This window comes from Delphinapterus leucas, chromosome 16 (genome assembly GCF_059928025.1).
Source record: "Delphinapterus leucas isolate spDelLeu-1000000601 "Yukka" chromosome 16, BTC_Dleu_Yukka2, whole genome shotgun sequence".
NCBI classification, from domain to species: Eukaryota; Metazoa; Chordata; class Mammalia; order Artiodactyla; family Monodontidae; genus Delphinapterus; species Delphinapterus leucas.
Window position 1 is genome coordinate 70,299,761 of NC_143144.1, and position 26,268 is coordinate 70,326,028.

At 46.4% G+C, this 26,268-nt stretch overlaps 1 protein-coding gene across 27 annotated transcripts in view; it reads left to right on the forward strand.

The window, feature by feature from the left end:
- Positions 1 to 21,267, forward strand: part of TCF7L2 (transcription factor 7 like 2) — a 197,811-nt gene extending 176,544 nt beyond the window's left edge. For 4 of the 27 annotated variants that reach the window (XM_022568753.3, XM_022568759.3, XM_022568758.2 and 1 more), the window contains 6 exons: positions 87 to 173; positions 5,134 to 5,259; positions 5,820 to 5,979; positions 6,379 to 6,486; positions 11,291 to 11,339; positions 18,995 to 19,185. In XM_022568753.3, the coding sequence (XP_022424461.1) occupies positions 87 to 173; positions 5,134 to 5,259; positions 5,820 to 5,979; positions 6,379 to 6,486; positions 11,291 to 11,339; positions 18,995 to 19,074 (610 nt within the window). In that variant the 3' untranslated portion in view covers positions 19,075 to 19,185. Of the gene's footprint in view, positions 1 to 86; positions 174 to 5,118; positions 5,260 to 5,819; positions 5,980 to 6,378; positions 6,487 to 11,290; positions 11,340 to 11,932; positions 11,984 to 13,336; positions 13,410 to 14,028; positions 14,102 to 18,994 lie in introns of all 27 variants that reach the window. The other 23 variants (XM_022568755.3, XM_022568761.3, XM_022568760.2 and 20 more) reach the window with 19 other exon arrangements.
- Positions 21,268 to 26,268: the final 5,001 nt, after the last annotated feature.

Genomic DNA, 26,268 nt, shown 5'->3' on the forward strand with positions numbered 1-26,268 from the left:
GCAGAGAGAACTTTTCCTTTTTTCTTTTCCTTTTCCCCACCTCCGCCCCTGTTTGCATGCTCTCACTGTGTACCCCCTCTTTGTAGGCAAGGTCAGCCAGTGTACCCCATCACGACAGGAGGATTCCGTCACCCCTACCCCACAGCTCTGACTGTCAACGCTTCCATGTCCAGGTGAGTTCCAAGAAAGAGGGCATTCAACCAAGGCCATGGGTCACTTCTCAGAAAGTTCTCTAGATGCTCCCAGACCATCCAGGGACTGCTGCCACGTGTAGTTCTAAGGGTATAAGACCCAAAGTGCGTTAGGCTTTCCTCCTAGAAAATACTGAAAAATTGCCCTGAACTTCCCAGGTAGATGATGGCAGAATTTCAAGGTTGAATTTCTGAGTCAATGTATTTCAGAAAAAAAAAAAAAAAAAAAAAAAGGAAAACTTAAGAAGGCAGGAAGAAGTAATTAGGACGTGTAGAGCTTTTTAAAGTGTTACTTCTCTGTTGCCCTAAACCCGGTAAGAAAGGAAAGGGTTCAGGTAAGTTTATTATTATACAAAGAAGAATTGGAGGAAAGGTTATCAGTCTTTTCAAAGCTCCAGACTCTTAAGCATCAATAAGAAAGGACACCCTACTCCCCTGCCAACCCAAACACACCTCTCTCTGAAGTAGCAGTGTCCAGTAGAAATAGAAGGTGAGCCTTATATATAGGGAATATACATAGGGAATTTTAAGTTTTCTAGTAGCCACATTTTTTAAAAGGAGGAGAAAACAAAACCCAGACAATTATTTTTCATGATATATTTTATTCAACCTAATAGAGGCAAAATATTATTCATTCTGACATGCTATCACTGTAAAGCAACTACTAATGAGGTTTTACCTTTTTTGTACTTAGTGTTTTGAAATCTGCTGTGTATTTCACGCGTGCACCACATTTCAGTTTGGCCTGGACACAGTTCAGGTGCTTAGCAGCCACATATGGCTGGTGGGGACCACGTTGGCCTGTGTAGCGCTAATAAGTGTTTGAAAGTTAAAAAGTCATATGCGTGTGTACATTCACATATCTTTCAGCATATAAATGTATATATAATACATACACACATATACCTGCATACGTGTACCTAGATCTTTCTAATCCCCATGTTCTCCTTTTCCCCCTTCTAATTAATTCTGGCTAATTTTTCAGCAACTCCTAGCTTATTTACAAACTGGTTGGCAGCAGTATGTTTAAGTAGTCACTAATTGCTCCTAATGATAGTTTTATTTTCTGTTCATCTGATTTTCAGTCAAGTTAATTAAATCGGTGGAGGTTTAGACTTTCCTGATGGGCTGCAACAACTAATCCGTTTTGCGGATGGCACCTAATTAAATCAGCATGAACATGGCAGAGATGCCATCCCCCAAGCTCTTCCCCCAATCTCTGTAGCCAGCATGAGGACCCAAGACCAGAGGAAGGGTTGGAAAGGCAGGCCAAGATGCCTCTTTTCCTACTTACAAAACAGTGATTTTGGTGGAGGAAAGAGTAAGAACCACAGTCGTTAAGAAACACCAACTGTAGCATCTCTAACGTTTGTAATTATGCCATGGGTATCATGGAGCTAATAAAGATCCATGTCCCATATGTGATAAATCATCTCAATTTCTAAATCCACACCAGTATCGGTTAGGCGGGAAAATGCTTGTGGGTCCTCTTCTCCAGTGAGAAGAGGAAGGTTATCCTCATTAAATAATGTCATCACAACCTCGCAAAGCCTGAGAACGAATAGGGAGCCTCCCAGGAGGAGAGCTGCTTCTGAGCACCTTGTAATCCACAGCTCACCCTCTTCCGAAGCAGCATGCATAGAACGCACTGTTTTTCGTGTTTGTTCCTTCGGTGCGTTCCAGAGGTTAAACGCGGTGCAGTAATTGTAGGATAGGGATTGAGGTTAAGCTTATCGATTGAATTATCATTAGGAGGTTAGCCAATGATTTCGAGGTGAGCATGGGGTGGAGGAAAGAAAGGGAACGGTGGGAGGGAAGTTTAGGGGGCTCGAGGTGCAGGGGGGAGGCGGCCGATTCCCCAGGTAGGCCTTATGAAAGGTAGCTAGTTAAAAAGAGTATACAGCAAATTAAATACATTATTGTGGTAATGGGGCGACAGAAGTATGGGTCTATTATACTTATGGCAGTTATAGGGAATGTAGGCAGCTTGCCCTGTTCCACAACACCCTTTGATATTCATTCTCTTCGGCAGCGGGGCCAGGGCTTCTCAGAATTAAGTGATGGGTCATTATACTTTAAACACCATGGAGAAGCCTAGATTGGCAATTAAACAGCTCTTGCTGACACTCACTTGTGCCACCCTGTGACCCCCTTTAGATTGAGATGTTGGAGCTCCGGGCCCTCAGCCTGCTAAATTGGCGCAAGGCTCTTCTCCTGACGAGAGCGGGCTCTGAAATCCGCCGGCTTCAAAGGGAGAGAGATCATGTATAAACCATAATGTGGGTGCACCGTGGCTCACAAAAAATAAGGCAGGAAGAGATGAAATGTTACAAGTGCAAGGGGGGAAATGAGAGAATAATGACAAACCTAATGCAGCTCAAAGCTGGCTTGTTGCACAGGAAAACGCATCCCACTGCTCGTGCATGAAATCAAGGCCTGCAGATGGTATCCAGTTAACAGAAACGTGTCAACAGTGAAGGAAAGTGAGAGTAAGTTAGGCAGAAGCACCTGAGACAGCCAGAAACAAAAGTTAGTTGTCCTTAAGAAGTTAAGGTTCATCATTATATTCTGGCTTGGAGCCATGAAAGCAGATGGGGGGATATAACGAGCGGCTTGGAATTTTTAGGGTGTTTATTGCATTGCATGAGATAGTTGTCTGCAGAAAGGAATTTCTTACGCGAAGGTATGCGTATAGCCCATACACACACACACACACTTATAACACACATACATCTCTTCCTCTGCTATACATTTCTCAGGTATAGGAATATGTATGTAGGTATGTGAACTTGGAAGTGTTTAGTCTTCATGGCTACACCGGAAATCTTTCCCCACCCCAGAATGTACTCAAACTGTGGTGTCTCCCTGTGGTGTTTGGTGTGTACACACACACACGCACACACACACACACACACACACACACACAGTGTGTCCCCCCCCCCCCCCCCCCCGTACACATATTCTCATTCAGCAGGAAGGGAACATATGTATTTGAGGAATGTCAAGCCTTTAAAATTCACAGTAAAAGCTGCCGCTCCACCCACCGCTTCACCCAAGGGCTTCGAAGAACACATGTTCTTAACTTATGTTTTCTCTGAGGCCTTCGAGCTCTGGGAAGGAACAGGGTGTAACTTGGGAACCCAAGTGCCTCCCAAGGCTTTACTTTTCAATTTTGGGGGCGTGGGATTGGAAGTTCTTTTTTTTTTTTTCTTTCTCTTATTTTCTCGCTCTTTCTCAGGGTTTTTCTTTTCTTTTTCTTGACACCCTAAAAGAACTCGCATGGTTCTTATGAAAAAACCATGCCATTGTTACCAAACTTTGATACTGACTTAAACTGGGAAAGGCAGCCATGGGAGAGGGGCCACATCAGGGTAGAAATTCTGAGTCAAATGTCCACTCTGCTTCTGGGCCCCCTTCAAAAATCTGCATGATTCATTGATATTTTCTCTGTTGATCGATGCAGTCAGTTAGGACTTTAATTTTTCAAATGAACATTTGCTGCATTCTTTTGGTAAAATGGAAGCTACTTTCATTTCCAGTCCATATATGAAAAGAACCTTGTAGATAAGTACAGGATCCTTGTGAAATAACTGTCACAGCAAAGTCTCATTAGCACCTCAGTGCCCAGCAGAATTAGCTTCCTAAAGAACAGGTGCTCATTCCCTGGGGGGTACATGGGGTTGTTGTGGTTTGGATTTATTCTGAAAGCAACAGTTGGTTGATCTGGGATCCCCCCTTCACCTGAACTTGAGTGATCTCGCGTGGTCTTGCCAGGGCGGAACGTGGGGGCCTCCGTTTTGTTTTCTTTGGGGGAATCTCCCCTTGTAGTCCCTCACCCCACTTTTCTCTACAGTAGTATTCGTTCCTTTAAGAGGGTGGTTCTTCTAACCCAGTAACAAATCATGGTGACTCTAAGCATATCAGAAAATGCGAGAGCTATTTGTCGGATCCCGTTGTCAGTTTGCAGATGGACCCAGAGCATTTTAAAATTAGCTCTGTACGTCCTGGCTAGTTTGCCTGGTTGAGAAATGCCAATTCACGGCCTAAACTGTGTCTGAAAAAACTTTCCTAAGAATAAACAGTATTAGAGGAAAAAACACAAACTTCTCTTTTCTTTGTTAACAATTCTGATCATCATTTATAAGGCCTTTCAATGCATAGGCAGTGTTTTAAGTAAAAGTAATTTAGGAACCCTAGAATTTTAGAGTGGGAAAGGATGTACAGATCAGAATTCAAAGCTCTATTTGTGGGTGTGTGTGTAAAATACTGCTTTGGGTCATCTTTGATACAAACTTATTTAAAACGTCCGTGGCCTGTGTTGAGAACCAGATAGGAACTATTTGGATGTCCCCCATCTTTCTGCCTCACTCTCTCCCATTCCTGTCAAAGCGATGGGGGGGCACAGCAGCAAAAGAGAAATAAAAATATTACTGCACTCCCATCAACAGAATGAGGCCTAATGAGGTATACGCAGCATTGTTAAAGAATGTGTGTATGCTTCAACCGCATTAATATTTTATTTAGCTGTCTATATGCGACAAAAGATTTCACCTTTTATTCTAGTGCTGATTAGGGCTTAGGAAATAGTCTTCTTAGATGTCACTAATAATGTCCCCCCAAACCTGTGATCTCCAGCAGGTAGTCCAAGCCTACTTTTCCCCCCAAGTATATGGGCTGAACTTGTCTTTTGCTAGAGATGTTAAAAATCGTAATGTCTCATGTCAGTAGCAATAATGAAGGGGGAGATTGGCTTTAATGACATTATAAGAATCATTATGTTTAATTTATTGCTAATTAATGCTGACAGGTTTCATATGCCTTGAGTTGCTTTCATGTGAGTGTTACGTGCTGTTTCTTTTTCTTTTTTTTAAATTGTGTGTACACATCCCTCCCCATTCATTCATTTTGATTCTGACAATTTACACAGCTTTCTGTCTTCTAGGTTCCCCCCCCATATGGTCCCACCACATCATACTCTACACACGACCGGCATTCCCCACCCGGCCATAGTCACACCGACAGTCAAACAGGAATCTTCCCAGAGTGACGTCGGCTCACTCCACAGCGCGTAAGTGTCCTCCTTCCGATCAGTTTCTCTTTTGCTGCGTGTTTAGCCGGTGGCTCCTGGGTGGTGGCGCTCTGTCCAAGGTTGGCTGCGCTGGTGTGACTCCAGGAAACACCCAGCTTTACAAAGAGGGAGACATGCACCATGCGGGGCTTCACGGCTGGCGCCCACTGCGGGGGAGAGAACACAACTCTTTCTTTGTGTCCTCGGACGGACTGGGATTTGCAACCACTTCCCCGTCCCTGACGCCTCTCTGTCCTGCGAGCATGAGAGACACCAGTTGAGATGGAAACGGCCACAGTGTGCTTTCCCCTCCAGCTTGGGACAGTTGTATATTTGTGAGCCTTGAGGAAGTGATAACAAAATCTCTCACCCCTCCACCCCCCTCCCCAACCTGTTTTTGTGCCATTTTCCAGGATGGAGAAGACCCGAAGTGGGAGTGCGCTTCTCCTTCCAAACTGCTAGGGTATTGAGGCGGTGAGGAGGTGGGCTTTCTGCTGCCGAGGAAGCTGAACCTTGCGATTGTTTATTGGGTGGTGTCTGTCTCTTTTGTCTCCATCCAGAAAGCATCAGGACTCCAAAAAGGAAGAAGAAAAGAAGAAGCCCCACATAAAGAAACCTCTTAACGCATTCATGTTGTATATGAAGGAAATGAGAGCAAAGGTTGTAGCCGAGTGCACATTGAAAGAAAGTGCAGCCATCAACCAGATCCTGGGCCGAAGGGTAGGTGGCTCCCCCGCTGGGAGAAGAGGGCCAGAATAGGACGCAGTGGGTGGGCTGGCACATGTCCCTGTCCCCACTGCTTTGGAGAGTCCCTTCCCTTTAGCCACTCTGAGTCCTTCCATGGCCAGCGTGGAGTTGGGACCAGTAGCCCCGCACTCGAGTGAGGTTCGGAACGGCCACAGCCTGGTCTTCCCCACCTGCAGAGAGAGCGAGAATAGAACAACATAGGCAAAAAGCCAGGTTCTGGCTGAGCCCTCCTGTTAGTGCCGGGCCCCTGCAGACTGTCGGCACCTGCAAATGATAGCATTTCTGCTGGAAGCGCTCTCCATGCCCCAGCCACAGTGTGGTTTGTGACGATTCTGCATCTCTCTCTCTCTCCCCCCACTGTGTCCCCTCCAGTGGCACGCACTGTCCAGAGAAGAGCAAGCGAAATACTACGAGCTGGCCCGGAAGGAGCGACAGCTTCACATGCAGCTGTACCCCGGCTGGTCCGCACGGGATAACTATGTAGGTGGTTGCTTTTTCTCAGGACTAGAGTCTGTAGAGATGTGTTGGTTGTCCATCTGGACAAAGGGAACACAACTTGCCAACGCAAGTCAGCCCTCAGTTACCATTCAGTCTGCCCAGTCCTGGGACCGTTAGCATCTTACCCGAGCACCAGATTGGAGGATTTTGTCTGGCTTCCTGTAGGGCTTCCATCAGCGTGGGATGGTTCCTCAAGGAAGAGGGATGAGGCTCCAGCTCAGGGGACCCGTGGGGTCAGTTTAGGGCTGTTCACACCTTCTTGCCGATGTCTTTGAAGAGACGTGGCTCCAGGTATACACCCAGTGAGGCTTGTGTGCTTCTTAGCAGTGAGGGTGGCCTTGCAGAGAAGACCAGGGGGTAGGGGTCGAGGGAGAGCGTTTACTTCCTCACAGCTGTGTTAGCAGGGCCTTCACCCTTAAGAGGGAAAAATGGAACAGTTGCCTTAGGCTGTGGTACAGTAGAAGTTGGAAGCCTAGTTCATCCTGAGAGGGGCATGATGGAAATATCCCTGAAAGTAGCCAGTAGAAGTCATCCTTTGGCAGGATGGATGAAGTGACTCAGGGCCCAACAGGGTAGGGAGAAAGTGTGTGTGTTGTGCGATGTGTGTGTTCCTGGGCTCTCTTTGTTGGCTGCAGCATTTGCCTAATTTCCTCCCGTGGGTTTTAGAAAACACTGTAGGGTTGTTGTCTTTACTAATCACAGTGATAGCGACACTCAGGGTTCTTCTCTTCCCGTAAACTGGCTCTCGTCCGTTCTTTCTTATTTTGTATTTTGCCCAGGAGCTCAAGTTCTGGGCCAGCTCTCCTCGCTAAATGGATGAAATGTCTCTTGTTTTGCCTCATACTTTATTACATGGCATTTGGTTTCATGAAGTGATTTTTACCATCCGCTCTTTCTTCGGGGAAAAACAAAACCTGTATTAATGCCGGTAGCAGCCTTCTCCTCCCAGTTCTTTCTTGTCAGTGGCACAGAGCCGTGGGTGATTCTTCTACCCATCAGTGCTCCCTGACCTAGCTCTACCCTGGCCGTCATCCGTGGTGAGGAAACTCTGGGTATGTGGCTTGAGATCCATTCATTTATTGCTGATTGTGAACTTACTGTGCACACAGGGTGTGGAGATTCAGAGTTAAATCAGAACTCCCTCAGAACTTACCAGCCATCAGGAAGTCACAGACATCTGCGTGGATATATGGGTCCTGAGTGAGGGCTGTCTTCTGCTTGCTCTGAGTAGCAGTTTTCATCACTTTTTAGTCTCATCCCTATAAACACACGCTCGCTTCTCTGCTCTTTGCCACGTGGATGGGGGAGGACCGAGACGCCCGTGTCTCCCTCACTGCTGCCAGCCATATCCCCGTAGGTCCCATGCCTTTAGCTGGTAGCACTAGACTGTATTCCAACTGGGAGTTGAAACAGGAATTAGTGCTGGTACCTCTCAGTGGCACGTTTGCTCTGCTCAGAGCCCTTGTCACTCACAGATGGTCAGGCACAGGGTCTTAACTGCTTGGGACCTTACCATTTGTCCTCAGCATGTGTGCAGTGGGGAAGCCTTTCTTCTGGAGCTGAAAGGAAGAGGATAAGAAAGTTAATGCTCTCCCACAGGCTTGCTGCTTGCCCTCACCTGACCTCGAGGTGGAGATAGCCAGCAGCAGGCAGGCTCCGCAGCCTCCGCGTATACAGCCATCTCGTTTCAGGACAGCTTTGCTCTCCTGGTTTCGGGTCAGAAGTTCTTAGAGTTCATCTCCAGCTTCTCCCTGCTACAGACCCAATTCTTTGAGTAATCTAGAATGGTACCACAGAGAGGAATTCAGCTACACTATAGGTATCCTATCCCCAGTAGACATTTTGGGTCATAGTAGGGCCTTCACGTACAGCTGTGCAGGGCGTGCACTGCACAACTTTAGAGTGTGCCATTTACACTACGGTCGATGTGTGTGGTGCCCCCTGGAGTTGTGCTGGGTGAAACCTCCACAAAGGTACAAAGCTGACTTTGTTAGAGCTTCGAAAGAATGCTGCCATGGACTTCCCTGGAGTCAGACAAGGTATTGTTCAAGGTTTTTTGTGAAGTGCTTTCTAGGTTTCAGAAGATTCACGAGACACTTGAAATGACTTTAGCTCAGTTTTACATTTGGATAAGGTTTGGTATAATAGGGGAACCCCTGAAAAGACTTGAGAGAAAGTTTAGAGGTAGATCTGGATTTGGGGCTCTAGGAGCTTTACCTCTTGTAAGGGGTACTGTCAGATTCCTTTATCAGTGGTTCATTACACATGAGTTTGAACACACACAGCCCTCCTTTCCTCCCTCCCTCCCTCTCCTTCATTTCTTCCCCCTCCTTCCCTCCCTCCTCCCCTCCCCCAGGAAATGGTCTGTGGAACAAGAATTAGAGTTAAACTGTTTATAGATTTGATTGTGGTGGGAACTTGTTAGTATTCTTTTTAAACTGACTTGAAATAGAAGCTTCTGTAAATTACTTTGGGTACTGTAAAGTTCACAAGGTTCTTGTAGAAAAACTTTTCTAAGCTAATCACCTTATCCCTCTTTCACGTTCCTGCTTTTCCAGCCCAGTGGTGACAGAAGCCTTTATACACTATTGTAGCAAAATAGAGTTGAGTAAAACAGTCACATTTGGGTTGTTGGACTTGGTACATTCTGGAACACAAGAAGAAACATTTTGGTCCCATGGTGATATCTAACCCGTGGCCTTGTAATAGAAGTTATTGCCTTTCTAGCTCTTCTCCGTTAGGTTAACGAGATAAATCCCAGGCCATTTGCATATCTTGAGCCCCGAGATAATGGGATGGCCGCTTCCCTTGAAATGCGTCTCCCCCTTCACTACTTAGTGTTTATTTCTTCATGTCCTCTTCCGATTAAAACACAGTCCCTGTCCTCTGGAAGCCTTTAGTCTAAATGATCATTTCCTCAGCCATGAACATCTTGGTTATGTGTCCTAAACAGACAGCTTCCCAGGGGTAGCGGATATGTTCACCTGCTTTCAGAACATATTGCAGGAGATTGGAAATGGGTGAGGCCTGTATTACAGATGACCGGGAAGCCCTTGGCTACATGGATGCTGACACCGCATGGAGTTGAACGGTTTCTGTGCCCCACTTGAGATTTTCTTTCAGGTTCCTAAATAAACTGAAACTAGACCCTCCTGCCTGTTCCAAGATGGCCAGGTGGTACTTTGCTCCTGACACAGGAGAGACACAGACATGAAGATGGGCCGCTGGGGTTCATGAGAAAGCACACGAACTCCTTTTCTTTTTTTTACCTGGATGCCAAGGAACATGAAATGTTTCCGATGGAAACACTGAACTGAAGGCCCGTAGAGATTTCCCAAGAGGCGCAGGCCCCCAGATCTGAGAGGCTTTCTCTAGAACCGTTGGTTCTCAGCCCTCAGCTGGATCTGAAGCTCAGTGGCATCTCTGCCTTGGGGTTCTCCTTACAGGGCCTTATGGGTTCTCGAGTTTTCTACCAGTGGCTGTTCTTGTCTCTTCTTGAGTTGACGTCAACATACCCTGAGAACTTTTAGGCAAAGGTTAATATTTAGGTATTCTGAAACGAATAGACATGTCAGACCACCAGTTCCTTTTGTTTGTGACGCTTCATATATACCAGGCAGCTAATTCCTATGGATGGGACTGGAGCTAACGGGGTGAGGGAGAACTAGCTTCAGATCTGGAAGGGGGCGGTTACCTCTACAGAGTTCTTCCCTACTCCCATTCCAGCTCCACAGACGGGAACAGACCGTCGAGGTATCAGGGAGGGTCAGATTGGAGAATGAATCACTGCATGCAGTGCATCACCCGTAATCCATTGAGAGCCTTCCTCGGAGGGCAAGGCAGTAAATAGGCAGGCAGTGTAGCCTGGCGGATAAGGGCTGTGGAGCCAAGATCGCCCGGGTTCCCATCATGTGGCCCCATCATCCGGTAGCTCTGTCATCTCAGCAGAGTGCATGCACTCCTCTGTGCCCCAGTGTCCTTATCTGTAAAATTGGAATGATGCTCACACCTGGTGTATAGGATTGTGCGAGGATAAATGAGTCACTAGGAATAGCACACTTAGAATCATGTCTGGCACATAGTATGTGATCAGTAAATGGTAGCTGTTATTACTAAGAGTATTATAGTCGTTACGAAAGTGGAAAATGGCGAGAGCCGGATGTTCCCCTTTATGGATATCCACTTGGCGGTTTGAAAAGCAGCTTAGATGGTTTCTGGCTCTGTTTCACCTTTTTCCTCCCCTTCCGTCTTTAAAACCAAGGCCCACGCTACAGTGCCAAGAAAATCCCGTACACACAAAATCACACAAAAATTTTATGTTTTGACTCCGAATGAGGACCATTTGGCCTTAATAAGAGATTTGCGTGGGGCAAGGAGGCTCTCACAGCCATCTCAATATCGTTCATTTGTCCCCAGGCTCTTGGGCCACTTCCAACCCTGTTTCTCCCCACCTCCCTGAATCTTCGCCATCCAGTTCTCCTCTCCCCTTTTACGGATGCTCGGGGTCAGGCTTGAGGATGGACATAGACGTATCGGGAAAGAGGTCTTTCCTCTCTGTCCTGCTGATCCCTTCTCTTCTGCTGGGCGCGCGTTCCTTCAGCTGGAGCACAGTTGAAGGGCGCTTGGATTAAAGGCGGGTGGGGGGTGGGAAAACACTCAGGAGCCCGTGCGGATGGAGATGGCAGCCAGTGCCTCTCCTCCTGCCTCCTTTCCAGGTGAGCCCAGGCGCCCTCCTCCCATCTGCTTCCTGAAATAATTCCCTGTGTTTCATCTGTTCATCATCTAGGGGAAGAAGAAGAAGAGGAAAAGGGACAAGCAGCCCGGGGAGACCAATGGTAAGTTTGAATAAGCAGGATGGAGAAAGGGAGCGGTACTCTGAGGACCACTCTTTTATGTCAGGCGTCTATCTGGGGGAGGCAGGAGAAATTCAAGGCCAGGACATTGTTGCTGGGGCGGGGGGACCCATCTTAGCCAGCCTTTTTGTTTATGCATTTTAATTAATTGCTTCATGACTGCCCTTTTAAAGCTAGTAACATTCATTGTTGCATGAAAAGCACATTGTTAAGTCTAGTGGAATGTGTTTTAAAATAACTGCAGAGCCTGTAAGTGGAGAGCGGTAGGCATGCCTAGGCGGGGATTTATACAGTCTGCTTATTTTGTATGTGTCTGAGTAGGGAGAAGGAGGGGGCTAGGGGAGCAGAAGGGGTGTGTGCGAGTGTTTGATATTAACTGGGCCGTTCCTGAATGTTCTGATGCATGCCTTTACAGTGGTCAATTGCACCCAATTTAAATTAAGGAGGTTTGTCATTCTCTAGAAGAAATTAGAAATACTGCATAGGCAATCTCAGAGGTCCCTTCGAGAAGGCCAGGCTTTTACAAACGACAAAAACATTTTGAAGGCTCTGTATAATTTGTTCTTTTTTTTCAGAACACAGCGAATGTTTCCTAAATCCTTGCCTTTCACTTCCTCCGATTACAGGTGCTAATGTCATTTTGAGTCATTAAAATAGTTGATAAATTGTTTTTTAAATTTTTCTTGCCATTATAGTTTTATTAACATGAAACACGTATGACCTTTGAACATTCTTTAAAATGACCATCTACACGGTTTCGTATGTTTCAGTAGATTTTTTTTTCAGTTGCTTTTGTTGTTTTTTTTGAATTTAATTTAACTTCTGCTTTGTTTATTTATTTTTCCCGTAACAGTTGTTGAAGCCATGATGACAGTGATTTAGAGTTGAACTAACTGTGCAAATTGAATATGCAGTATTTCTTTAAAAGAGACTGGTTAAAAAAAAAAACAACAACAAAAAAAACAGAAACCAACAACAACAACAAAATGGAAGGAATTCAGTAATAAACCTCCTTAATCTAATGGCATTTTTTTCATCGCTCCCACTAAGTTTTCTCACGCAAGCATGCATCCGCAGTATGATTATTTTTTCCTTTGCTTTTTTTTATTTTAGTTTTTTTTCCTTCCTTTTGCTTTTCTGCTCATAACTTGCAAATCCACTAGCATTTCACTGACTGTACCTGCTTAAATGCTGCTGTGAGCTTCCAACTAACTCTTAACAGCTCATTCACACAGCCTGTTGACCTTTATCTGTTCCTCTCTTAATATTAATGAAAATAGATTTACAAAAAGAAAATATGAACATTCCAAAAGCTGCAATATCCCAGTACCACAACCCCTTTCTTTCTTTCTTTCTTTCTGTTTTGTTTCGTTTTGTTCTGTTTTTATTTGTAGTTTTTTTTTCTTTTTTAAACTGTTGTACTCTGAGAAGAAAAAAGCATGTGACAGACTTAATTCCCTCCTTTGCTTTATTTTCTTCTTTAAGAAAAACAAATTGAGAGAGAGAGAGAGAGAGAGAAAAACAAAAAGCAGAACCAAAAGAGGAAAAACATTTAAAACTTAGTTCTTCAGTATCTAACTTCCCTTTATCAGTTCAAACCAAATCGGAGAGACAGTCCTTAAAGAAGGGATACTGCAGCTTTATTTGCAACAGCTAATTTCACAAGTTGAATAAGAATGTGATTTTTTTACCTTTTTTTTTTTTTTAATTAAAGAAAGTTAAAAACGAAAGTCAATATTATGTAATTAGTAACCAGGTCATTGATTTATTCCCTTTTTTATTTTTATTTTTTTCTTATTTGTATCTTTCTCTTCCCCCCTCCTCTCTCCTTCCCTCTCTCTCCCTCCCTCCCTCCCTCCCTCTCTCTCTCTCTCTCTCTCTCTCTCTCTCTCTCTTTCTCTTCTCTCCTTTCCCTCTCCCTCTCTCCCACGTCCTCCTCTTCCTCCTCTTCCGCTCGCTTCTCTCTTGAACTCATTCAGACCTGAGCGCTCCTAAGAAATGCCGAGCGCGCTTTGGCCTTGATCAACAGAATAACTGGTGCGGCCCTTGCAGGTGTGTATAGATTTCCCAGATTCGCTGTGCTGGTTTGCAGCTGGTCTATTTGGTCCTTTCCCCCCTTCTCTGGCCTGTTGCTTTGTAGCTCTGTGTGTGGATCTTAGGAGACAGGAGGGCGCGGGACACTGCTCTGTGAGGGACGTGCTTGTCCTCCTCGCTGCTGCTAGCCAAAATGCCACTGTAAAACAGCATCATTCGTGCCTCCTCGGGTCAGCGACAGCAAACCCCAGCGCGCCCCCTCCCAGGGAATGTTGCCTGCCAGCCCCTTCCTCCCGGCAGCCCAGGATGGGGGCTCAGTGACATCCATCGTAAGCCTGGCCTAGGTAGAAGCAAATAACGTCACCTTTTCCCCTCCTCTTCTCTCTCTGTTTTTATTTTTTCCTTGTTGTTTTTTGGTTTCTGGTTGTTGTTTTTTTCTTTGTGTTTTATCGTTTTATTTTATTTTTTTTTCTTTTGATGCATAGAAGTCCTTTCCTTTCATGTCCTTGGTGAGGGAAGACAGTCAAATAGAACCGAGGTGATAGCGAAGACAAGTCAGCTGTAGCTGAGATTTCACATCCAACTGAGCACGACCCACCATTGTGTTGTATTTTTTGTGTTTACCTTATGCTAACAGATGCAAATACTCCAAAGAAGTGTCGGGCACTGTTCGGGCTTGACCGACAGACTTTATGGTGCAAACCGTGCAGGTATATTCCCTACTGCGAGGCCTTTGGGAAAAATCAAAGCATTCTGTCCTTCTGGTACCTTAGTGTGTCAATATATTTTGACCTCATTCCTATCTACTTCCCTGCTGGCATCAATGACTAATGATCCTCATTCTTCAAAATTTCCTTGCTAATTTTATGCCGTGTCCTCCCTACTTTTCTCTTTCTCTCTTTCCCCTGCTCTTACAAGTAACATATCCCTGGTGGTAGGACCTAGACCACAGCCCTCACAGACCAGGACGGGCACTTATCCTTTTGCTTTGAAAGCCAGCATTCTGGAACTGGCCCGGCCCTGTCAATGCTTCCGTGGCATGTCTGCAGGACAGAGAGAGCGCCACCATGTCCCGAGGTTTCAATGAGCTCAAATTGGCAGCAGTAGCATTCCCATGCACTTGGAGTCCAGACACTTGGAGAAGGGCTCTGGGGCAGGCTTTTTTTGGTTTCGTTTTGTTTTTTTGTTTCTTTTCTGTTTCAAAACCACGTCTCTGGACAGAGGAGCTTGGTTAGCTGACATTGTTTTACAGTGCTGAAAAGAAGCGTGGCATTGAATGGCATGCACCAGCTACAGGGCTGCAAGCAGTGAGTCATGCAGTCACGTACTGCAGTGCTGGTAGCCTGCAGAATGAAAAATATATATCTATACATGTATTTAGAGAGACAGAGAGAGCACTGGTTCCAAAGTGAATCAGGAGAGTCCAAATTAAACGCCTGTGTTCCACCTGCAGGTTCCATCCAACCTGTAATTTCAGGGAAGGTGAAGGTGTAGGTACTTCCTTCTTGGTGGAGGGATACCAACTAGTTCCTGTCTCATTTCCTTTCCTTTAATGACCACCTTTGGTTAAATTTGTTGTTTCTTTGTTCTGATACAAGCAGTCTTTGAATTTGGAATATTATGATGGTAGGTATCTCAACACCCAAACACGCTCCCCTGTCTGTAGTGCCTCCCTTGTCACGTGTCCCTCTCCTCCACGCCCTGCCATGTGTTCCGTGTTTAGACGTTAGCTCAGATGTCCATTCCATTACGTGCATGCCCACCAGTCTCCTGTGTCTCTTCCCCCTCCCCTGACGCCTAACGAGACATGGGCGAAGTGCCTCGCGTTGAGCAAGCGTTGAGGGGAGAGAGGGCCCGAGAGTCTGTCTTGACAGAGGCTGCCCCCCACAGGCGACCCTCATGCCCATTGATGGAGGACCGGGGGGCCTTGGGTGCACGTCCAGCAGGAGAGGGGACACCCCCCCCCCACCCATTCTATGAGTTGACAGTGCCCACGGAGGTGACAGGTGGCCTTGCCATGCAGTCCCGGGGTCTTGTCTGTGCAACAGAAAAGAGTTTCACGATGCAGTTGGTGGAGGGTGTTAGGCATTTCATTAGGGCTGGCCTGGAAGATGGGAACTCTGCTGACCCTATCTAGGCGGTGAATTTGTGTCAGATTTTTCTTTGCGCTGAGTGGGAAGTTAATTAGCTACGGAATCCTGCTCTGAGACGCCTGCCGTGGTGAAGGGTTAGCTGATCGCAATGCCCACTCCTAAGGGAGGATTTCCCACGCTCTGTAGAAACACATGGCCGACACCATCGTGCGCCCCTCGCAATGTGCTTTGTTGCCTGGTTTGTGTATTTTATTTGTGGGAGGTGAGTGGTGGCTTATGAGTCCCTTTTTCTGCTTTGGAAGCAGGTAACTGCAAGTTAGACTTGGCACTTTGGGGGATGAAAGTTAATCATGACCAACATTGACCAGACAGACAGTCCTTTCTCACACCCAGCTGCACCTTGCTTAAAGCGGAGTGTGGAACCTTCCTCAGAAACGAGAATTTTCCTGACATTTTTACAGAACAAAAACAAACCACCCCAAGCCTTCGGAGCTGCTTCATCAACATGGTTCTCTACAGTGCAGCTTGGGGGCAGGGGGAGGGCAGCTGTCAGTGTGGCAGCGCAGGTGCTCAGAGGTCCTTCCTCTCTCCTCAGCACCATCCTTCCTCTTTCCCGCCTCAGCACCCTTAGACCTTCCGTGGTGGCCCTTCTTCCTCTGTTGGGGATATCGTTTCGTACTCTAAAAGCTTTAGCAGATGCGTTTCTGCTCCTTTAAGTGCCTAATTCCAAAATAGGGTCAGGAAGAGCTCTTACTTTCCTTTCAGAGTGAATCCATAAGAAGCTAAAAATGGATTTTTAAGGGGCCACCCCTTGCTGGGAGATGGAGCGTAGGTGGGGGAGGGTAAGAGAATGGGGTTTGTCCCTTTTTTCCTCAATGTTTCTTCTTGACTTTGCCAGGATCTAGCTTGATGCTAAATCAGTAAGTGCTTAAAAAAAAAAAAAAAAAAAGAAGTTGCAAAACGAGGCATTTTCTGGCCTGTCCGAAATGGACGTGTTCCACTGCTGTCTGCTCCGCCACCTCTTAGAAGGAGCGGTCGCCCTGTCAACATAGTCTTCGTGTACCGTGTTCAGATGCCCCCACTCATCCCCACGACCACGGAAACTTCCTATCATGAGGAGGGCAGGAGGGGGGAGGGGCGCACCAGAAACGCTCCTAGCCAATCAGGGCTCCTCACTCCCTGCGCAGGGTTTCTAATTTTATTTGACATTTGAGGACATTTTAACAAGATTCTGTTTTGAGCCCACCAAGTTGCTTTTCCCATCTTTTTCACTCTGCCCTAATATAGCATGGAACGCTGCTGGATGTCATTCCCTTGTTTCCTGTTATTTTTTCCCCTCTTTCTCTCATTTGTCCCTGTCTTCTCTCCCATTTGTCCCTGTTGCTTTCTCAGTTTTGCTTATGCCCCCCACCCCACCCCCTTTCTTCTCCCATTTTTAAAATGCATGGACATAGTTTTTTGAGTATGTTTTGATCTGCAGGCTAAGGTGGTTTAAAACTCTGAGAGGCTTAATTATTTGTCTTGAGTTTCTGGGACGGGAGCAGAACCCACAGTCTATTTCAGTCTATCCCAGAGGAGAAAAAGGAACCTTGTCAAACTGAAGGTGAAGGGGGGCGCTGCCCTTGCTTTCCTAGAGTTCCTTTGGACCCAGAGCAGGGATGGATAGACCCTGAGGCCACCAGCCCAGTGGGTCTTGGCCTCTGGGAGTCAGGAAGGGCTGAGCATGTGCCTTTTCACCCCCCCCCCTCCTCTCCTCCCTCCTGCCATCTTGCGGAGTCCACACCTCACGCACCGAGGGGCATCATCAGACAGCTCTGGGGCACAGAACCAAGGAGGAACTCATTACACCCACTTCCTTTCAAAGGCCAGTGACATCTGACAGTGGTTGCCTTCAAACAGGCAGCATCTTAGTTGCTTTCCCATGACCGGAAGCCAGCCGGCGCTTACAGACAGAGCGTTATCAGCTGTAGTTCTGACTATATTCTCCTTAGATCAGCACATTCCCTGTATCTGCATTACTTTTATAGCACGTGTGGGGTTGATCGCCAGGATCACTCTTCCTACCAAATATTATCCCATTAGACTGGGATGAATAACAGGAGAAGCTTTGAGGTCACACGCTTAATGTCTTGAATTGATGTCCCCAACTTTAGATGATAAGCGAGAGAGGCTCAGAAATTCTCATTCCTATTTCTTACATAAACAGGAAATGGAGAGGGGAGATTCTCGTTTTGGTGCAGGGCAAAATTAGTCTTTCTGGTTTAAACCCTAATCCTGACGACCCCCATTCAACAAGGTCCATGCTGTGATTCCCTGGCACTTCTTCTTTGTCATCACTTCCTTGTGACAGGCTGTACCCTCCATTCACTGGCCCCGGCATGTGGACCAGGGCAGGATGCCCCTCCATCCCATCCTCACTGTCTCTCCTCCTAGCCTTCTCACTATGGGGTGGGGGAGGGGAAGACCCCAAATCTTAAAAAAAAAAAATCAAGTTTGAATCATAATTTAATCCACAACCTGCAGGCCATACAACCAGTTATTCTCGTTCCTTTGGATCATTTTCTGTTTTTCTTATTCTTCCCCCTCCCCCACCTTTGTTTATCCTCTTCTACCTGTTTTTTGGTGGTTTTTTTGTTTTGGTTTTTTATTTTTTGTTTTTGTTTTCTTTTTGAGTTTATTTGGTTTTCTTTTCGTTCCCCCCACCCCTCCCCCCCCAACCCCACCCCGATTCTGACCTCTCTTGATTTGGTGTGGTTCTTAACAGACAAGCCCGAAAACTCTCTGGGCGCCAGCAGCCTCTGGTGGTGGTGGTGGTGGTGGTGGTGGTGGTGGTGGTGATGGTGGTGATGGTGGTGATGGTGGTAATGGTGGTGATGGTGACGGGTTAAAACCTTTAAGCCTCTTGCTAGCACTGCCTTCAGCTCTGTGGGCTCAACAGTCAGCATTCTGAGAGTTTCAGATTGATACGAGGCGCCTGGGGTGGGAGCTCTGTCTTTCTCTTTCTCTCTCTCTCTCTCACACACACACACACACACACACACACACTCACACACACCCAATTGGCGGGGTAGGGATGGTAGTGGTGGAAATGGAGGAGGGTGGTTATGATGGGGAGTGAGGGCGTGTCTAAGCCAAAAGAGAAATAACAAACTTTTGAGTTCATCTCAGTTTGCACCTAGCCACCTTCTGGCAAATCAGTGCCGCCGTCTACAGGTGGTACCCTTTCGCTTGCTGGCTTATATTTGGGCACGGTGGGGCGCTGGGTATTTAGTGGGGGCAGGGGAAGCAGGTAGGTAGGGAGTTCTGTGGTCTGACATGCTTGGTTTGCTGGAGCAGGCTTAGCTCAGTGAGCGCGGCACCCCAGCGTGACTGTAATCGTCCCCTGGCCGCTGGGCGTGCCTCCGCAGGGCATCCGCTAGGTGACGTCACCTCGGCTCTGAGCGTTAGAGAACTCTCTCCCGTGGCATCTTTGCCCTTTATTCACAGATAACTCTCTTCCCCTGTTTCTAGGAGAAAAAAAAAGTGCGTTCGCTACATACAAGGTGAAGGCAGCTGCCTCAGTCCACCCTCTTCAGATGGAAGCTTACTAGACTCGCCTCCTTCCTCCCCCAACCTGCTAGGCTCCCCTCCCCAAGACGCCAAGTCACAGACTGAGCAGACCCAGCCTCTCTCGCTGTCCCTGAAGCCCGATCCCCTGGCCCACCTGCCCATGATGCCTCCGCCGCCCGCCCTTCTGCTTGCCGAGGCCGCCCACGGCAAGGCCCCCGCCCTCTGTGCCAACGGGGCCCTGGACCTGCCTCCCGCCATCCCTCCCTCATCTCTGGCGCAGCCGTCGACATCTTCCTTACATTCCCACGGCTCTCTGGCCGGGACGCAGCCGCAGCCGCTCTCCCTCGTCACCAAGTCTTTAGAATAGCTTTACCTTCCTCAGCTCCGGTTGCTCTTTTGTGGAGTGTTGCGTTCTGCTTTTCTTTATTTCCCGCGCCCCCTTCTGCCAGGTTTTTGTTTTGTCCTCTTTTCCGTTTGTGCCACGTGGCTACATTAGTTAATGTTTATCGAGTTCATTGGTCAATATTTGACCCATTCTTATTTCAATTTCTCCTTTTAAATATGTAGATGAGAGAAGAACCTCATGATTCTACCAAAATTTTTATCAACAGCTGTTTAAAGTCTTTGTAGCGTTTAAAAAATATATATATATACATAACTGTTATGTAGTTCGGATAGCTTAGTTTTAAAAGACTGATTAAAAAACAAAAAGGAAAAAAAAAGAAGCAATTTTGAAGCAGCCCTCCAAAAGGAGTTGGTTCTGTATTATTTGTATTAAATACGAGCTTGCGAACCAATCATTTTACATCTGGTTTTTAAACCATAAGGGCACAATGAATGCAGTGCCATTTACTTTTTTTTTTTTCCCTGTGTGAAACAACTTTTATTGTGATGTTACTTGTTATTGTTTAAATGTACAGAAACAAAGGGTTAAAATGTGTTAATATACCTTGTTCCATGGTGTTGTTCTTTTGGGGGGAGGGGGATGCTATTCAACAATTAATGGAATCACAACGCTGTTGGACCAGTAGTATTTATTGCTTTAGAGGTTGCTTGTCAAACCTGTACGTTGTCCCTTTTAAAATATGTTTTCCTTTTTCTTGAAACTGTATAAAGTTTTTTTCCCCTTAGCATAAGCATCTTATATATAACAACTCATTTGTACAAGGTTTTTAAGTTTATATATAAAATGTGTATATATATATTTTTTGTTTCCCTTTTGGACTTTTTTTTTTTTTTTTTTTTTTTTTTGCCGTATGAAACCCAGATGCCGCCAAATGGACATTAATAGTTGCATTAAAGGATCAGTAGCATTAACAAAAGTTGCTTTAAAAGCCATTATGTAAAACAAGACTTGAAAATTAGTGAGGGAATTTTAGCGACGCTGTACGAGCAACAGTGGAAATTGTCCCGTTTCCCCTGTGAACTCGCAGGCGAGCGCCCTGCACCCTAAGGACATGGACTGACCGTGTGCAAAACTTTATGTGCCAAAATTCTCAGTGACTTTAGCTTTCTCTCTCTTTTTGATGCTGTAATTTTTGTTCATCATGTTTTGCTGTGATGTTACATAGGTAGATTTGTATGTAGTTTTAATGTCACCTATAACAAGATGTGTTTGGTAGCAGATTGTCCAGAAAGCATTTTAAATGAAGAGGTATAAACCCTTAAGGGCCAAAAATTCTGTATATTAGATTACTCTTAAAGGAAAAACCAGCTGCCGCTTTTATGTACACGTATGACATACAAGTAGGTAGCAAACTTTAAAAATAAAAAAAACCTAGGCATGTTGATGTTACAAAATGCTGTATAAAGCTGAAACCTGTTCATTCAGTGCCATTGTAGTTGACATGAAGCGATTGTAAAACTGTCTCCGATTTTTCTCTGGTTTATTAAAATGCTAACTATAACATTTTTTGTGAATACTTTGAATGTTTCCTAACAGTTGTGATGTTACTGTTCCGTTTTATGCTCTTATTCCAATTTCATTTTTAATGGTTTGGAAGCCATTTTTGTAATGAATAAATGTTCATGCTGTACAGTATCTGTAGCATGCCGTTCTGGATTAATAAAAGCAACTTAGTATGTGCAGATAAAGGCTGGTCACTTGTTTCTGTAATTTGGCTTTTATTTCTGGAGAAGCTGGATCCGCCTTAACCAAGAGAAATGTGTTCCCAAGCTGGAATTTGAGACCCCGTGGTTGGTATGGGTGGTGGGTGGTGACTTGGATACCAGAAAGGGGCCTTGAACTCTTATGAGGGGTTGCTTTCCACCTGCCCCCCGCCCCCCCCCGCCCCCATTCTTAATGTCCGTTTGCCATACTTTATGTACCTGGTTAGTTCATTTCTGAAAGCAAATATCACTCTTCCGGCTATAAGACTGTCACTCGGATGTATCTCAGTCGGCCCTCTCAGAGTATCAAGCAGAAATGATTTCATTCCGGTTCATGAGACTTAGTTTGCCAGGAGGGGATTTAAGAAACCACATCATTGCCATTTCAAGGATCACTGATGTGAAAGTATCCTTACTTCCTTCTAAGAATTAACATGTAGGGAGCGATGCCAGGGTGAGCAGTTGTTAAGCAAGAAGGTTTTTAGAAAATTGGATCAAGGTGCTTCCATTACAAGTTTGCGTGGAGGACTCTTGCCATCCCTGAGACTCAAGTTCAGGGCTCTCCCCTGGCCGGGGTGTGCGTTCATCCCCATCGTCAACCAGGGGCCACAGTAAAGATCTTCCTAAGGTTTCCACTGCATTCATTCCTCACGCTGGCTAGGACGGACGGATGGATGGATGGATAGATGCATATGTGGTTCCACATATCTGGACAGCCTCACCTACAAAGGACGTGATTTCATTGGGCATGGAAGCTGTCTGTGTCACTGCCCTTGTTACATACGGTTACACGGTGTTGTCCTTAAGGACTTTTCTTGGAAGCTCTGCTTTGCTCGAGGTGATTTTTGTTCTGTAAAATCTTGATATTTTGTTTTCATTTGCTTTGTATTCCCGGGAAGGAGTGATTCTGGTTGTCCTTCCCCATTTTATTTTGCACACTGGGACCAGAGTGACCTTTGAAAACACAAATGACAATATCTGTTCTTTGTGGCAGTGTGCTAAGCCACTGATGGGCATTTTCTCATTTCATCCTACCCCCTGAGGTAGATATTATCCTCCCCCTCCACCCTCTGCTTTATTTTCTAAAACTGGGTTTGGGAACTCGGAGTGTGTGTCTTGTCCAAAACCGCACAGCCTGTAGGGTGGTGGAGCTCGGATTTAAATTCAGCCCTGACTCCAAACCCATGCTCTTAATACCAAGTTATGCCTCCTTGCGTAGTAAAGATGGTCCTTCTCCCACATGGAGTGATGGGATGATCCTTTGAATGGCTTCCCTGTTTGTTCCACCCGCCCTCTGCAGCACACACTCGCTTTCCCCTAAAAGCATTTTTGCCCTTCTGCTTTCAAAGATGCAGTTGCCCTCTGCCTGGAAGGTCTGCTCTGCTCCTGCAGCCTCATTCCTCAACCTTCCGGTCTCCACGTAGATGATACTGATGGTGTCTGTGATCTTTCAGCTTCCTGTCTTTCCCTGTCATTAACATTCTCATCCGCCATCGTGTCAATGGGGGTGGCCTTGTTAGGCCACTAATAACACCGCTCGGTTCTGTGGGCCTTTGGGACTGGATCATTCTTTGCTGTGGGGGACTGTCCTATGCACTGTAGGGTGTTAGCATCCCTGGCCTCTACCCACGAGATGCAAGAAGCACCCCCTTCCCACCAGTCATGACAACCAGAAATGTCTCCAGACGTTGCCAGATGCCCCCTAGGGGGCAAAATAACACCCAGTTTAGACCCATTGCTCTAGGGAACCCCCCAGGAGAGCAGGATTGTGGCTCTGGTGATCTCTGTTTTATACTAGGGTTCTGTTTCAGTGCCTGGCACATTGAGGGTGCTCCATACATATTGGGGGAAGGAATGAACGAGGTTGGCCAACTCCACACCTGTGTTGCGGGAAGCAGAAGAATAGAAACTTCCCATAATGCTTCCAGAGTTTGTGTTCTCAGAACTTCCAAGGTCTCAAGTTACTTCCTTAATCCTTTCAGCCATGCTGGAGTATAAGTCATTGCCCTTGTTACAGAGGCCGAAAAGGCCAGGTGGAAGGGGTTGCTGTTCCTCCATCATCAGCCAGCCTGAGTACAGATCTCTTCCTAAAATTCAAAATGCGGATCACCTAGCCATGTGCTTACTGCTCTAGAACATTTGAGCAATGCTTTGGGGATCTTCTCTCCACCCCAATATGGAGCTTCCTTTTCCCCCAAGCTTGTCTAATTCTGCACAGCTCGGGTTCCAGTCAAACGGCAGGCCGAGTCTTTGGGCCTCAACTCTCTTCTTCTTTTTTTAAAAATAAATTTATTTATTTATTTATATTTGGCGGCACTGTGTCTTCATTGCTGCACACGGGCTTTCTCTAGCTGTGGCGAGCGGGGGCTACTCTTTGTTGCGGAGCACAGGCTCTAGGCACACGGGCTTCAGTAGTTGTGGCACGCGGGCTCAGTAGAGGCTCTTGGGCTCTAGAGCGCGGGCTCAGTAGTTGTGGCGCACGGGCTTCGTTGCTCCACGGCATGTGGGATCTTCCCAGGCCGGGGCTCGAACCCGTGTCCCCTGCATTGGCAGGCGGATTTTTTTTTTTCTTTTTACATCTTTATTGGAGTATAATTGCTTTACAATGGTGTGTTAGTTTCTGCTTTATAACAAAGTGAATCAGTTATACATATGTTCCCATGTCTCCTCCCTCCCACCCTCCCTATCCCACCCCTCCAGGTAGTCACAAAGCACCGAGCTGATCTCCCTGTGCTATGTGGCTGCCTCCCACTAGCTATCTGTCTTACGCTTGGTAGTGTATATATGTCCATGCCACTCTCTCGCCTCATCACAGCTTACCCTTCCCCCTCCCCATATTCTCAAGTCCATTCTCTAGTAGGTCTGTGTCTTTATTCCTGTCTTACCCCTAGGTTCTTCATGACTTTTTTTTTTTCTTAAATTCCATATATATGTGTTAGCATACGGTACCTGTCTCTCTCTTTCTGACTTACTTCACTCTGTATGACAGATCCAGGTCCATCCACCTCATTACAAATAACTCAATTTCGTTTCTTTTTATGGCTGAGTAATATTCCATTGTATATATGTGCCACATCTTCTTTATCCATTCATCTGTTGCTGGACACTTAGGTTGTTTCCATCTCCGGGCGGCAGGCGGATTCTTAACCACTGCGCCACCAGGGAAGTCCCCCAACTCTCTTCTTGACATCGGTTTGGTTTCTTCCTACCTCGGGAAGTTTATTTTCAAACTGAACATCTTTCTAGTTCATCCATGAAAAGGATCTGTGGATTTTTTGTTGCTAAGGGACCCTAAGACAACATCTAGGAGCCCATAACCTCATCTCTGAGCCATATCATTCCTGACCTCTGTTGGGACCTGGCCAAGGAAGTTTGCATGTTAGGAGGGTGTATTAGTTACCTGTGGCTGCTGTAACAAAGTAACACAAAGTTGGTGGCTTCAAGCAATAGCTCTCACAGCTCGGGAGGCCAGAAGTCCGAGAGCCAGTGCATGCTCTCTCCAGATGTCTGGAGCCTCTTCTAGCTTCTGGTGGCTGTCTACAGTCCTGGGTGTTCCTTGTCTTGTAGCCACATCACTCAGATCTCTGCTTCCATCTTCACATCGCTGCCTCCTCTGCCTCTGTCCTGAAAGTCCCTCTGCCCCTCTCTTCTAAGGATACGTGTGATTGTGTTTGGGACCCCTGGATGATCCTGGATAAGACGCTTCTCTCTAGGTCCTTAACTTAATCACATCTTCCGCCATATAAATAATATTCACAGGTTCTAGGATTGGGATATGGACATATATTTTAGGGGCTACCCTTCAGCCCACTCCAGAGGCATTTGCCAAGTCTGGGACAATTGCAGAGTCTTAGCACGGGATCCTCCACAATGGACAGTTGTTCCAGTGTCGGTGGTGGTTTTGGACAAGTCTGTGCTGAAAGTGACCATTACAGTAGGTGGTTTTCCATTTCAGGTAATGGAAGGTTCACGTTTTATTCTGATGATGTGAATGCATGTAGGGTCAGAGGGCCTTTTGTCTGGACCCAGGGTGTGAAGAGGAAGCACCTGGGAGCAGTGGCATGAACCTGAGCTTGGGGAATCCTCCGTCCGACTCCCTCACTGTGTGTCCTTGGGTAATGCCTTCATCTCTCTGAGCCTCTCTTTCTTCAGCTAACACGTAGTGACAATATGTCATTTTGTCAACATGATAAGTGTCATTTTGACAGATTCTTGTGAGGGCTAGAATGCAGAGTGCCTGGAATAGTAAATCATAGTGTTTATTATTATCACAAAAGCAGAAGGTCAGTCATAATTATTTGTTTTCCTCATTTCTCCTTGGGATTCTGCTAGTCCGGGTCTTTAAACCCAGGTTAGAGAATAAAAGAGATCTGGATGTGGAAGACATGTCCCCATTGTGGAGTCGAGGGACCACGGGCCTGGGACGCTGTGACTACCCATAGTCAGTCATTCACCTTACCTGGGACTTAATGACCCCATGAATATTTCTTTTACCTCTTGGGACACCGCAGCCGTGGCTGGCATGCTTTCTGTGGTATGTAAATATGTTTTAATTAAAGCCCTTTGGAAAGAAGCTAAGAGCCTAAAAGTCTCTTGTGCCTCAAGGCAAGTGCCAGAAACCGGAGCTGGGACTCACTAATAAACAAGGCTAGAGGTTTGATTCTCTAGAGGGTTCCCATCTGGAGTTGGCGTCCTCATCTCCCATTTCAAATCTGGCTCAGCATTCCCAGGTGTGTGCCAATGGCAGAAGCCTGGGTGAATCCTGGTGTGGGTATGACGGGCAACACTAGTGAATTCTGAGCCTGGAGCATGTTTTTTTTTTTTTTTTTTGCGGTACGCGGGCCTCTCACTGTTGTGGCCTCTCCCGTTGCGGAGCACAGGCTCAGGACGCGCAGGCTCAGCGGCCATGGCTCACGGGCCCAGCCGATCCGCGGCATGTGGGATCTTCCCGGACCGGGGCACGAACCCGCGTCCCCTGCATCTGCAGGCGGACTCCCAACCACTGCGCCACCGGGGAAGCCCAGCGTGGGTTTTTTTAAAGCCGGCATTTTGTGAGTGCACTTGATGGGAGCTGTAAGCACATTGATTCCTTGATTCATTCATTCATTTAACAACTATTTTTTGAG